Source organism: Ambystoma mexicanum, chromosome 6p (assembly GCF_040938575.1).
Source record: "Ambystoma mexicanum isolate Mex_15411 chromosome 6p, UKY_AmexF1_1, whole genome shotgun sequence".
Lineage (NCBI taxonomy): Eukaryota > Metazoa > Chordata > Amphibia > Caudata > Ambystomatidae > Ambystoma > Ambystoma mexicanum.
Window position 1 is genome coordinate 1,500,653,261 of NC_090935.1, and position 14,611 is coordinate 1,500,667,871.

At 52.1% G+C, this 14,611-nt stretch overlaps 1 protein-coding gene across 1 annotated transcript in view; it reads left to right on the forward strand.

The window, feature by feature from the left end:
* FRAS1 (Fraser extracellular matrix complex subunit 1) overlaps positions 1 to 14,611 on the forward strand; it is a 1,618,415-nt gene that overhangs the window by 1,304,699 nt on the left and 299,105 nt on the right. The window contains exon 57 of the mRNA XM_069626341.1: positions 8,693 to 8,898. Coding sequence (XP_069482442.1) covers positions 8,693 to 8,898 — 206 coding nt within the window. The remainder of the gene's footprint in view (positions 1 to 8,692; positions 8,899 to 14,611) is intronic.

Below are 14,611 nucleotides of genomic sequence, written 5' to 3' on the forward strand. Positions count from 1 at the left end.
TCGGTCAGTCGAGCCTCAAGCTCCACCGACTTCGCTTCTTATTAACAGGGACCAGTTGTCAGAATTTTCTACACCCCTCAAGGGAAACATTTTGTTGTTTCCACTTCTCAGAGGATTCCGGAAGATTTTGAGGCCTACCTCGTGGACATGGCCTAGGACAAGGGAAGCATGACGCCTACTGGATCCAAGCTGTTCAGGAGCTGCCCTCCTCCAGAACATCTTCAATGAGGATGACCACTCTTGGTGCCTCTACTGCCTTTACGACAACAAAACGCACGTGGAGAAGGACTATGCGTTTTGCAAGAATATGTCCGAATGGACGATGAAGGATCATCGGATTCGACTCACCAACTGGCTGGAAGGGAAGAGCCCAGCAACAGGTGAGAAGAAGAAGAAAACCGAGCAGTCTTCTAAGACCTTTGAGGGCGCTCCGGTGACGGGGGCCCAACAAAAGGCTAAGCACTGCATGTCCGTGGGCTCCGGGAGCGCCGATCGGTCGGGCTCCTCGGCTGCCAGGCAGGGCCACTATCACCAACGCCATCAACCACGAGCCAATTCTCTGGCTCGGTCCAGAGGAAGTCGGAGAACCCGGGTAAGCTTCGGGAGAAGCCCCGGCCGATCCCGACAGAGGGGGAGCGAGGCGGTGACCCTCCCCCCAAGGTGAAGGCCTCAGGCACGCCCAAGGTAGTGAAGGCCCTGATTCACCCGGCTAAGGCTTCGATCGAGGGAGTCGTAGCGGCCCTGGCAAAGCCTACGGAAGCTTCCCCAGTGGAGGCGACCTCAGGGGCTAGAGTTTCCCTGCTACCCAGGAGGGAATCGTCTTTTCAGCCTATCGAGAAGACCCCCGTGAAACCCCAGCAGGGAAAAGAAGGGGGGGGGCACGGTAGTCATAACGGACTCAGATAACACCTCTGAAGATGATTTGGCAAGCGTCCAAAGGATCCTGGACAAGACGTTTGAGGAATCCAAGGCCCACGGGAAGAATCCCGATGAGGCCGACGAGGGGAGCGACGGGGGAGGCGATGAGGAAGATAGGGTCGCGCAGGATCCCGCACCCTGACCGTCGGCCCCGTTGCAGCCGGTACTCTTACCACAGAACAATTCAGGAGCTATCCTGATGGCTATACAGACCCTGTGCGTGGAGATAAGGACGAGGATGCCCTTACCCCCCAAAGAGGACCTAGCGGAGCCTGGTCCGTCGGGGAGCCCGCCTAACAAGCGAGGCGAGTCCATCCTCCCCACCCCCCCCCCTTCAGCCTTCACCCCATCCCCTCCTCCGAGGGACGAGACGGGACCGGAGACGACAGGGGCGACCAGGGAATGGACCTCCGCTCACCACCTCCTCGGGCCTCCCCACCCGACGAAATTGGCTCCTTCCATGCCATGATCGCCAGGGCATCTGAGCTCTTCCAGCTCTGCCCAGAAGAACAGAAGGAAGGTTTCCTCTACCAACGGCGGGAGGCCAAGAGGAAGACTGTCCTCTCAATCCCGTTACTGGACGACATCTGGGACGAGAGGAGCTAGCGCTCCTGAAGAACCTGTCCATGGCTCCTGCCAGGAGAGACCGGTATTAGAAGAAATACCAGGTCCCGGACTCTGCCCCTATGTGTCTCAGGGCACAGCCGTCCCCAGACTCTGTGGTCTCTGCGGCGGCCAAGAAGAAGGTGGCGGGGGCGACGGCGTCTACCTCAACTTCCCCACCGGACGGCGAGGGGAAGAAGCTGGACGCCATGGGACGATGAGTCATTTCATCGGCAGCGATGATGATTAAAGCGACCAACGCCCTTCCGATCGTGGCTCGCTACAACAGGGAGCTGTGGTTCAAGATCGCTCCCTTGCTGAACTTCCTTCCGGATGACAAGAGGGCAGAGGCCCTAGAAATCCTACAGGAAGGCGAGGTGGTGTCAGACCACGCCATCACGGTGGCCACGGACATTGCCGACACCAGCTTTCGTCAGATGAGCAACAGCGTTTGCCTTCGCCAGTGCGGTTGGCTCAAGGCCATCGATTTCCACCAGGACATGCAGAACAGGGTTCTGGACATGCCCTTTGACGGGAACAACCTGTTCGGCAAGACAGTGAACGAGTCACTGCAGGCCATCAGGCGGATACCGAGACGGCTCGGGCCTTGGGTAGTCTTCAACAACGACGGCCATCCTTTCGGAACTCCAGAGACAAACAAGGTGCCTCCAAAGGATTCGGTGGCAGTTCCTCATCGTACCACCAAGCGGCCCACTCCTCGTCGCAGGAGGCCTACAGAGGGTGCGGCAAGACAGGAGGATCCCGTCGTTGCCGCCAAGGAGGCCAAGGCGGCAAGGCCGCGACGAAGGAGGATTGAACCGGCCGTAGCGTCGGGCCCCCAACTGAGCACCCTGGAGGGAGGCCGGCTGGCGAATTTCGTCAGCATGTGGGAGTCCATCTCTACCGACCATTGGGTGCTGGATACCCTGGCCCGTGGGCACACTCTGGAATTTCTAAAGAAGTGTCCCTGTATTCCACCCGTGGCCAGGAAGGAAAACCACATCCCTCAGCTGCTGCTGGAGGTACGGGCGATGCTAAGAAAGGGAGCCGTTGAGCTCGTCCCAAAGAGGCTCCGGGGCTCCGGATTCTACTCGCAATACTTCTTCGTCCGGAAGAAGACCAGCGGTTGGCGACCCATCCTGGACCTTCGTCGCCTGAACAAGTACATCAAGTCCCAGAAGTTCTGGATGGTCACCCTCCAGCACGTGCTGGGACATCCGGAGGAGGGCGACTTCCTTTCGTCGCTGGACTTGGAGGATGCCTACTTTCAAATCCCCATTCTAAAAGGACAACGAAAATTCTTGCGATTTGTGGTCCAAGTGTTAGTGAGAATTCTCGCTTTAGGCTGAATTTCCTAACCTAGTGAGTCCCCCAGCAGCTTTGCTGGATTTCTGGAGTTTGTTTTTTTTTCTCCTGCCAACTGTGACACTCTTTTTCTCCCACTTTTGGGCATGATTTATGGTGTTCCTTTGACTGCTAATGTGTTTTATGGGCTATGGGGTCCTTTACTCCATAGGGTCTCATGTGTTTTTTCTGTGTGTGTTACACAGCACCCTCCGTGCAGTAACACAGGGGTGTCATAGTGACACCCCACCATAGACTCCATACCCTGGGACTGACTACTGTCTCCCAGGGCATGTAAAGTCACCATTGGCTTTACTAGTCCCAAATTATTAACAGAAACCAGTACAAACCATCATATTGTGGACGTACTGGTCGGGGCAATTCGATTGCCCCGGGGTCTGATAGTCGAGGGGGTACGTCTCCGTCCCCCCTGATCGAGTTTTGGCTGGTGGCAGTGGATACTACTTTTTATATTCGACCGCGAATATATCCCTGTGGGATTTTCCCATTGTTCGAGGCTACCAACTTTAATTATTTAATTCTCATAGCCTCGAACATACCGCTGGTTTATTTATTTAATATTAATTCGCTGGTTGGTATTTTTTGCTAGGACTCGATTCTAAAATGGCGATTGTGTTCTCTTCTGTGACTCCAACCCAAGTCGAGCCCTTTGTTCCACTTTTTTGGCAGGCTTCTCCACAGAAGCGGTGCCACTCTGTCTGGGTGCCACAGGGAGTGTGGGAGGGCGTTTAGGCACCCTGGACTGAGTTACCTTGGTAACTCAAGTCGCACTCTTTTGTGATTGGCCCAAGTGGTGAGCCGGCCGGCTCACCACTTAGCATGTTTGATTGACAGCTAGGCTGAGTGAATGGGGATGTGCTGCATAAAAGCAGGGCTTTGGGGACTGGAACTTCAGAAGTCGCCACAGGACCTGAGAATCCAATGAGGGAGAAGCTGAGCTGACCTACCACGACGACACCACCGGTGGAGCCCTGCGGAACCGACTCACCACTTCCCGATGACAGAGAAGATCTCCCGGCTGGAGAGGCTTCTTCCCCTGACTGGTGGGCACAACCAGTTTACCTTCTTCTCTTCGCACCCCAGACCGGCTTGTGGTCGAATTGCCCGTGCCAAGCACCCCGGCAACCGGATAGCCACTTACCATTGGACCACGAATAAAAGGACCGCTCCTTTTACCTGAGAACACCGCGGCTGGTTTCTTCCCTGGCAGTGCAACGGACTCCTGTCTTCCTCCCCGACGAGATCCTCTCTTCCCCCGGACGAAGCACCAACTTGCATCCGCTGCCAGGAACAACTGCCCCCGCTGGAGTATTCCCACCACTTTAGGGTACTGTGTCCGCCAGGCCTCCCTTTCTAAAGATTGCTACAAGGTAATAATAACCCCTTAACCTTCTGGACTGGGCTGGCCGCCTTGACCCTCTAACTGGTCCCTTTCTTTGGTCCAAATCCTTTTTGAACCTTTACAAGACTCTTGTGCACTGCAACCGTGTGACCTTGGACACATTTCGTTTTGATCCTCTTAAAGTGGATCCGGCCTACTGACTCTAAACTCACAGTGTTACTTTGCCTTCCTCTCTTGTGTTCGGGAAAAAGTGTTGGGATCTGTCTTATATTATTCTCTGTTTTTCTCTCCCTTTTAAAAACGAATTATTAGAGTGACATCTACGTTAAGCGCTCACCGCTGTCTGAAAATAAGTGGGGCTTTACTTAAGACTTGTCTAATATTCTTCTAAGGGAGTGTATATCTTTTAGTGGCCGTGTTTTTGAATTGCTTACTATTAGTGCCTGTGTGGGTTTCTAGATGTGGTTTTAAATAAATGATATCTCTTTTACACCAAGCCCTGGTCAGTGTTTTTCCTTGTTCTACTGTGTTCTTTTGACCTATTGTGAATACTCTGTATACTGCCTAACTCTTCTTGAGGGAAGTCTGACTGCTCAGCCACAGCTACCAAGTGAATCTGTGTGGTACAGACTGCTACCAAGTGGGTTTACTGCCAAACACCTGTAGTCTTAAATCTTTTGCAGTGGTCCCAGAGGGAACTGCATAGGTTTCTGCCTAACACCAAGGGCGACACTACCAGTTGAAGGCCCTTCCCTTCGGATTGAAGTCGGCGCCCAGGGTGTTCAGCAAGTGTCTGGTACCAGTGGCGGCGTGGCTGCGCCTACAGGGGATCCACGTCTACCCCTACCTGGACAATTGGCTCATCCGAGCAAAGTCAAGAAAACTTGCCGTCGATCACACAGCGAAGACTGTCCAACTGATCACGTATCTGGGCTTCTCGATCAACTTCGCGAAATCCCACTTGGTACCGTCGCAAGTCGCTCTGTTCCTGGGAGCCAGGCTCGACAGAGTGGTGCGATTTGCTTCTCTGTCGGAGGAAAGGACAAAGGCCATCCTGGGCAAGGTACAATGGCTGTTGACCATGGACGAGGCCAGGGTGAGGTCCATCAAGTCCCTGCTCGGCATGATGTCTACGTGCATCTACCTCGTACGCCTGTGCAGACTGCGGATGTGACCACTACAGGAGTTCCTCGACGCCCGTTGGATGCAAGCGGCGGGCAGCTTCGAAGACAGGATCTCTCTCAACAAGACTTTCCACCAAGCGATCTGGTGGTAGGGCACCTGCATGCATCTGGCGACGGGCATGGACTTCCAGACCCCAGGACATCAGGAAACGGTGACGACGGACGCCTCCCTGGAGGGATGGGGAGCGCACACCGGAGATCTCCATGCAAGAGACCTTTGGCTCCCAGAGGAGAGGTCACTACACATCAATGTCCTGGAGCTACGAGCCGTGTTCTGGGCCCTCTGGTTGTTCCTTCCGTCCCTCCAGGGCAAGGTGGTGAGGGTCTTCACCGACAACACCACCACAATGTTCTACATCAGGAAGCAGGGGAGCACCAGCTCCCCAGCCCTGTCCAAGGAAGCCCAGGATCTGTGGCACTGGGCCGTCACCCAAGGGATGTTCCTGGTACTCTTCCACCTGGCAGGAATAAAGAACACCATCACCGACTCACTCAACAGGGAGCTGCGCTCGTGTCAAGAGTGGGAGCTGCAGCAGGATCAAGTGGATCTCCTCTTTCGACGGTGGGGCAACCCCCAGATCGACCTATATGCGACGGCGACGAACGCCAGGTGCCGGAGGTACGCCAGCAGGTTTCTCCAGCCAGGGAGCATGGGCGATGCCTTCTCATTCCCCTGGGACGCCTGTTCCTGTATGCGTTCCCACTGTTGCCGTTGCTGCTGCGACTCATCAGTCAACTCAGACGGTCCCGGTGCAAGATGATCCTCGTCGTACCGGCGTGGCCGAGGCAGATCTGGGTCCCGGACCTTCTGGACATGTCAGCGTCCCCACCAGTCAAACTGCCGACGGACGCGGATCTTCTCGCCAGGGAGGGAGGCGCCATCCTCCACCACAAGCCGGGATCGCTGAACTTGCAGGCCTGGCTCCTGCAGCTCTAGAGTTCGGAGGATATGATATCCCGGCAGACTGCAAGGAGGTGCTTGCAAAGGCCAGGGCGTCCTCGACTCTCAAGTGCTATGGGCACAAATGGAAGAGGTTCTCTGTCTGGTGCTGTGCACAGAAGATTAACCCTCTGCGGATTACGGCCCCTCAAGTGCTGCCGTACTTGCTATCACTGGCCAAAGCAGGGCTGGCTCATGCCTCCATCAAGATCCACCTGGTGGCTATTTCCCGCTACACCAGAACTCCGGGGCGCTCGTCGCTATGGTCCCATCGCCTGGTGAAGGAGTTCATGAAAGGACTGTTCCGATCGTTCCTGCCAGTGAAGGCTCCGGCCCCAGCGTGGGAGCTCAACGTGGTGCTAACCAGGCTCTTGGGGCCGCCATTCGAGCTCTGCATTCGGCACCGTTGAAGTTCCTGTCGTGGAAGACAGCGTTTCTTGTGGCCATCACGCCGCACGACGAGTGGGAGAGATCCAGGCCCTCTCCTGTAAACCTCCATACCTGACTTTCCACGAGACAAGGGTGGTGCTGAGGACGCACCCCTCCTTCATGCCCAAGGTGCCGTCGGACTTCCATCTCAACAAGCCCTTGGTGTTACCTGTTTTCTTCCCGTCGCCTTCGTCGCCGGCTGAAAGGACTTTGCACTCGCTGGATGTAGTTAGAGCGCTGAAGTTCTACGTGGACCGCATGAAGAGCCTTCGGAAGACATCACAACTGTTTGTGAACTTTGGACCTGTGAACCAAGGGAAGGCCCTCTCGAAGGCTTCCATTTCTAGATGGCTCTCTGGCTGCATCATGCACTGTCACTGGTTGGCAAACCACTGTTGCCCGGCCGCCCGAGAGCCCATTCGACCAGAGCGATTGCTGCTACTACGGCGTTCCCATCTGGTGTTCCCCTGCTCAACATCTGCAGGGCTGCTACGTGGAGGTCCAGGGAGGAGTCCAGAGTCGGCCAGGCAGTGCTACGCAACCTGTCTGCCTGAAGGTGGGCCTGGTGAGGAGGTAAGAGTTGTTTAATGTTGAGTTGATGAAATGCTTAATGTTGAGCCTTGCCACCTCCCGTGGTTGTGCATGTGTGTACTGCTATGTATTCTTGTATTCATGAGCATGTGAATCCATGCCAGACCCCATGCTGGAGAAGGAACAAGTTACTTACCTGTAACTGTTGTTCTCCAGCATGGGTCTGGCATAGATTCACATCCAAAGCCTCCCGCCTACCGCTCTGCGGCTCTTCTCTTGGTCCTACTGCCACTTTACGTGCTACCAAATGTGAAGATGTTTGCCAGAGATGGGGCTTAGGTGTAGAGAGCAGTCATTGGCTGGGGGCAGTATGACCCAGAGACCAGTGATTGGTTACTAGTAGAAAGACAGTTCAGAAACGAAACTGAAACTGATTTTTTCTTTACCAAGGATTCCCAGCCTGACGACTGGGAATATTCATGAGCATGTGAATTCATGCCAGACCCATGCAGGAGAACAACAGTTACAGGTAAGTAACTTGTTCCTTACTAGACAAAAGGAACTTTGTGAAAGAAGTAGAACTACAAGGCTAAACAGATTTGTAAATAACAGTACTGTTATGGGCCAAGGAAGACACAAAGAACTGTTAGGCAAAGACTCATTTGTATTGAAGAGAAATCCAGGGGAAGGGAGCCACCCCCTGGAATCAAGGCTCTTCGTCCATGGAGAACATGTGTGTTGGATCTGTTTATTTTTCCTTTACAAACTTGTTTGGCATCACCTAAGTTTAAAGACTTTTCACGTTTCACCTTATAGTTTAGTTTATAGTGTGAGGGTCAGAATAGAAAGTTTTGGACAGAAGGACAGTTTTGATTTTGACATCCTAACACAGACAGATCCTTGGTTTTTGGTTTTATTTAGAGTAATTTAGAGCAGGGTCAAAGAGTCCTTTTCCAAACCCTTTTGTTTTCAATATACGTCTTTAACCAAATACATGGCTAACTTGTGTCCGAGTTTCATTCCTGGCTCTTCACAGCTAATTCTGGAAATCCATTTTAACAGAACCATTCCACTATTCTTCAGACTGGTTACTTTTTCTCCTGCGCCCTCTACCCCCAGTGATCCATGTCCTGTACTGTGCACTGTCTTGATAGTATGGCGGGTGCTGCATGTTACCTGCTAACATTATTTTGTCTTTTTGATGGCACACATCTGCCCACAACCTGTAGAGATAAAAGGCATGTGGTATGTGTATCAGCATTATCACATCTAATGTAGCTTGACATTTGTGTTCTTAGCATGATGTTTCTTCTTGTGTTAACGACTTTCTGTAATGCATTATGATCACAGGAAATGAAGATGTTTTGATTTTATTCCCAGTTCCCAGCATGCAGTTCAGCAAGGACATGTACACAGTGAAAGAAAAGGAGGGAGCCATTTACCTCCCTGTAATCCGTGTAGGGGACCTAAGTTTCGAGTCATCAGTAAGGTGTTACACACAGGCTCAGACTGCGACTGTCATGGAGGACTTTGAGGAGAGGAGGAATGCAGATGTGTCCCGAATTACATTTCTAAAAGGGGAAAAAGTAAGTGCAATCTACAAAGCTGAAAAAGTTCTCATACACAAGCACACACATCGACTATGACGAGTCTCCCTTGTAAAGTGATGACACACAGTTGTGGTGTTGGATTCTAAACACATTTCTAGTTCTTCATGATTAACACATATTTCGTTTGCGTGTCCTAGTTTACAATCGCAAATCTCTGACAAATGAAACATCCATATTTGTACCACCTCCTTGTCTTGTTTCCTGACAAAGGCCCTTGTCTGTGTGTTCAGCAAACTCCATAACACAAAAAGTACATTTTGCTTCTTGAGAGTGACTCTGCTGTGAAAGAAAACCACCTTTTATAATGTATCTAACATTTCCTTGAAAGGGTCGCAATCCAACACTTGTTTTGTGCCAAACTCTATGCATATGTAGGAGCACCAGCCAAATGCATATTAGACTAGAAACCACTTCCAAAGCAACAGTGCAGCCTAACCTGCTAATGCTCCTTCTCACTGCAAAGCGCACACTTTATGGATTATATACTCTGCTTTTGGGATAATAACAGAGCACTTTATGTGCATCAATTTTAGCTCATTGTCTCTTATTGTCTCTTGTTGTATGTTAGTAACTCCATTTCATTCTAAATATATGGTTCTGCATATGTGCTTCTATTGTAGTCCATGTTAGGCAGAATTCTGTGCAGTTCCATTAGGGAGCACTACAGAAGATTAAGACTACAGGTATGAGCAATAAATCCCCTTTAGTATCAGTCTATACCACAAAGATTTAGTTGGAAGCTGTGGCTAAGCAGTCAGACTTATCTCAAGAGGGAGATGAGCAGTATTCAGGGTTTACACAATAGGGCTATAATACTATGGCACAAGGAAACACTGACCAAAGCGTTGTATTAAAAAGAGTATATATATTTATTTGACACACTTCTAAGTTAACACATTCATCACAGTTATTAAAGCAAGTTAAAATCAATCAGTCAAGAAAAGTATACACAACTCCCTAGTTAAATTGTAGACAGGATTGAGCAAGAGTGAAAACTGAGCAAAACGGCACAGTGAAAACCAAACACAAATGGCACTCTAGCAATTTCTCACAAGGGAGGGAAAGCACAAGTTATACAGGAATATATTCTTAAACACCCTAGCAACACTTCCTATAAGTTTGTGAACAAGTTTAGACAAGGCAGTACTTTAGCATGTATAATACTTAAATGAATACCAAGCAAAATGGCACTTCACAAGTTTTAAAAGTGGGAAGGAAAAGGTGGTTATAAGAAGTAGGTGCATCAACACAGTTCTAGTTGAGAAGCAATCTAGAGAAGGCAGTTCTAACAAATTCAGCCAGAGTCAATAGGCATGTGCCAGAGTCAGTGGTACAGGGCAAAGAGCCCAGGAGCAAAATGTTCTTGTAGCTGCAGTCATGTCTTTGTTAAACGATTCGAAAAGGTGGATGGAGAAGGTGAAAGACAATGTTAGAGGATAGGGGCGGCCAACCCAGCAGGTTGGTAAAGGATTTAAAACACCTTTAGCACTACCACACAAAAAGGGAGGCCTGGTGGAACAAAGTACCTTAAAATGTAGAAGAGGCTCCTGCGGTGGCGGTTGTTCCTGGCAGTTCCTGCAGTTCGGGAGATCCAGCAGAGGAAGAGAGACTCTCGTCATGGAGGAAGGTTTGAGTTACTGCACTGCCCAGGGATGAAACCAGCCGCGGTGCTGCCCAACGAATAAAAGGTACGCTCCTTTAAATCGAGTTCCGGGTGGACCGGTGCCTGGCTATCCGGTCTCCGAGTGCAGGGCACTGGCGATTTGACCAAGGCAGGTCCAGGAAGGCGATTGGCAAACTGGTTGGCCCCACCAGCTCAAGGAAAGAAGGCTTTTGCAGTTGAAGATCTTCTCTCGTCGTGTGGAGAAAAGTGGTGAGACGCTGCAGCAGGGCTTCACCGGTGGTTCAGTCGTTGCAGATGTCTTTGGCTTCTCTCCTCTTCGGCTTGTTAGTTCCGGTGGCCTCTCTTGCTCTTCCAGTCCTCAGGACCATGCTTTTATGCAAAAAGATCCTCATTCATACAGCCTAGCTGTCACTCGAACAGTGGAGTGGTCATCCTGGCGGGAGATCCTCCAGCCTATCAGGGCAGGGTGCGACATGGGTTGCTGAGGCAACCCTGTCCAGGGGTCCTATTCCCCCTCCCACACAATGGATCCATCCCAGACTCAGTGGTGCCGAAAGGAGGGCTTCTTGGCAGAAGCCTGCCAAAAGGACGAACAAATGATCCCCGACCTGGGTTAGGAGTTTAGAGAAAGACACGAGAAAGAATTTATATAAAAGTTCTGGCAAATAAAACCTGCCTGAGAAAAGTTAATATAATAAAACCTACCGGAGTAAAGTTAATATAAAAATAAACCGGCGGGGGCGTGGCCTGCATGGCCAGCAATGCGGCTGCTTCCTTGAGGGCCTCCGTCCGAGACCCGCGGCATTCAGCATTTAATCAATCCCTGGCGATCGGATCGAATCGACTGATGGAGTTATGGCGAGCTCATATGCTGGGGCACCCGCCGATGTGCAGCAAGGCTCCACTATTCCCCGATTGAGCACTGAAATGGATCGAATTCTCCCGCGCTCGCGGTCCGGCAGCAACACTTCCAAGATGGTGGACGGGACCTACTGAGGGAGCGGAGGAGGAGCTGAGAGGAGAGATTTCTCGCTCCGTCGCTCGCAGCACACTCCTGTGGCTCCAAAGTGCTGACGGGGACGGCGCCGTGAAGACGGAGGGCTCCCCTCTCTGTGGGTGAGCAGCGAAGAGCCCCGGAGCTGGACCCGGAGCGAAGACTGGGAGGACTGCGGCACCCGAAAGCGGCGACAAAAGAGAGTGAGCCCAACCCTCATAAGCATCGGCCCTGCGGAGTGAGCGAAGCGCTCGGCCCCCGAGGCACTTACTGAGGGCTCTGGAGCCTCGCTCTGACTCGGCCCAATGGGGGCGAGTCACTTGAGCCCCTGACAAGTGGCGGTACTCCGGCTCCCCCTCCCACAACACCACCCCAGCTACGGCAGAGGGACCCAGACGCAGGGAAGGAGAGAGCCCCGTTCCACGGCCATAGGAGCCTGAACCCGGACCCCCGCTGGCCCAGCCACTGGATGAATTCCTGGGGCGCCCCTGCCCACCATCACCCTGATATCCCGGATCTCAGCCCTGGCGTGGAGCCTAAAGCATCATCTCCTTGGCGGGCAGTCTCACCGCTTCTTTCTTGCCAATCACACCCGAAGCCAGGTAGCTAGCAAACTGAATCCATCAGGCTATCATTCCTGGTGACCAAGAAGTTCCCACAGCAGGCCCTACCATTGACGAATCCTTTCCTCCACATGCCCCCAAACAAAGAGATCACCGAATCCCGACTGCCCTCCGCGACCCAACCAGAAGAGGAACCCCACGGTCACTGTACTAGCAAGATGTCGAAGCTCACTAAAACAACCAAAACCTCAGACATTTCCACCATGCTCCTAGCAGCGGATAAGGCAAAGAAACCGGACCTCCCCCCTAAACTCACCCCACACAAGGCCCCTGAAGAACAAAGTAAGCTGGCCACCAAAGATGACATCTTGGCCTTCATGCGGGACATCAAAGCTGAGTTTAGGTCCTGCATGACCGAGCTCACTAAACGTCTGGAAAAGACAGACCAACGACTCACAGAAGCCGAACAGAGGGTGGGAGAAGTCGAGGACTTGACCCAGAGCCATGACGCAACGTTAATAGAAATGCGACGCGAGATCCAAGTGCTCCAGACTAGAAGCGAAGTGCTCGAATTTAAGAAGGAGGACCTGGAGAATAGGCACGACGGAATAGCCTGCACATTCGAGGGGTCCCGTCGTCTATCCAACACAGAGAGTTACCGGAATACATAAGCAATTTTTTCCAGGCCCTCCTCCCGCTCACGTACAAAGCCCAACTCGTCCTGGACCGAACCCACAGATTGCGCCCGAGGCGAGGAGTCGACTCAGACTGCCCCCCAGACGTAATCACTAGGGTCCATTTCTACGCCACCAAAGAGGCCATCTCAGCGATAAGCCGCACCAAGGACGAGCTCTCATTCATGGGTACCCCACTTCAGATATTCCAGGATCTCTCCCTGATGACCCTACAGAAAAGAAGAGCTCTCAAGCCCTTGACCCTGTTCCTCCAAAGCCAGCAGATCCGCTACCGATGGCTGTTCCCTTCCACTCTTCAATTCACATACCATGGAACCCTGCGCAAAATCAGCCATCTAGAGGATGCGAAGTCCATCTTGCACCCAAACTCTCCGGAGGCCTCGCTCTCCTCCAGTCCACATCTCCAGTCAGAAGAACCGGACCAATCACCCCAAAGACAGCATCAACAATCCTGGTCTAAAGCACAGAGACGCCGGAAGATGAGATGATCCAGTCATATCCTTCTATCCTGAAATAGCCGATCCCGGAACCAAAGCGGAACACAACAATGCCGCGGGCCCCGAGCGGCCCACACCCCACTCCGAGGAGTATGTCACCAACCCACCCTTGGAGGCGAACCAAGTTTAATGGCTCTACCCCTGCCCCGTTGGCTGGGAAAACTGTTTTGGCCCCGTTGGGCGTGGAGGAGGCCGCACAGAAAACCCCAGCCCCCCACACATATTCATGTTCACCCTCCCTTTCAAGTTTACCCTCCCGTTGGAGAGGTCATAAAACATGACCAATAGAGAACCGCATTGTCACCAAGCTCTTAGATGATGCCTGAAACTCATAGCTCTCCCCCCCCAGAACCCACCCCAGCCATCGAGGAAAGTCCACGAAGCCCCTCAACCACACCTGAAAGTGAAGTTCATGACCCTCAACGTCAGAGGCTTAAACGGACCGCAGAAGAGTTAATCCATGCTACAGCGTCTACAGAATGAAGAGGCCTCGGTCGTATTCCTTCAAGAAACCCACCTGATCCCAGCAGATTTCATTAGGCTCCGCGACAGACAATTCATGTTACAATTTCTGGCATCGAACGGCACCAAGAAAGGTGGAGCAGCGTTACTCATCGCTAAGACACTTAGACCCTAAATCTTAGACACTTTGCCCAGACGGCCGCTTCGTAGCAATTAAATGCCGGATCTACGGCCAGCTGTACTCCCTCATTTCGATCTACGCCCCGAATGATAAACAGGAAGAGTTCTACTCAGCCTTGGAAGATGCCTCTTGGCCATTAGTTGAGGGACAGACAATAATAGGGGGAGACTTCAATGGAGCCTCTGACCCAATCAAAGATAAGTCTCACCCCCCAGCTCGTAAAGACTATAGTGTGGCAACAGCTCTGCTCAAACTATTCCGAACCTTAGATGTGGTCGACACTTGGAGAGTCTTACATCCGGAAGCCCGCGACTATTCATTCTACATCGACCTGCTGCTGGCTCCCCCCCCGCCAAGTAATGGCTTACACCGATGAGGTAACCATAGGTCCCAGAATCCTATCGGATCATGTCCCGGTCATGCTAACATTGAGAGGCCATGACCCGGATCCGCTCCTAAAACGCAAGTGGTCCCTATATGACCCGATCTTGAATGACATGTCACTGAGGGACGTGGTAGCGAAAGCCATCAAAGACTACTTCAAGGAAAACAAGAGCAAAGACACCTCACCGGCCAATACGTGGGACGCAATGAAAGCAGTTGTGAGAGGGGTCCTAATCTCCCAAGGAGCGGCCTATCACAAAAAGAAGCGACAGTCTTGCCAGATCTTACA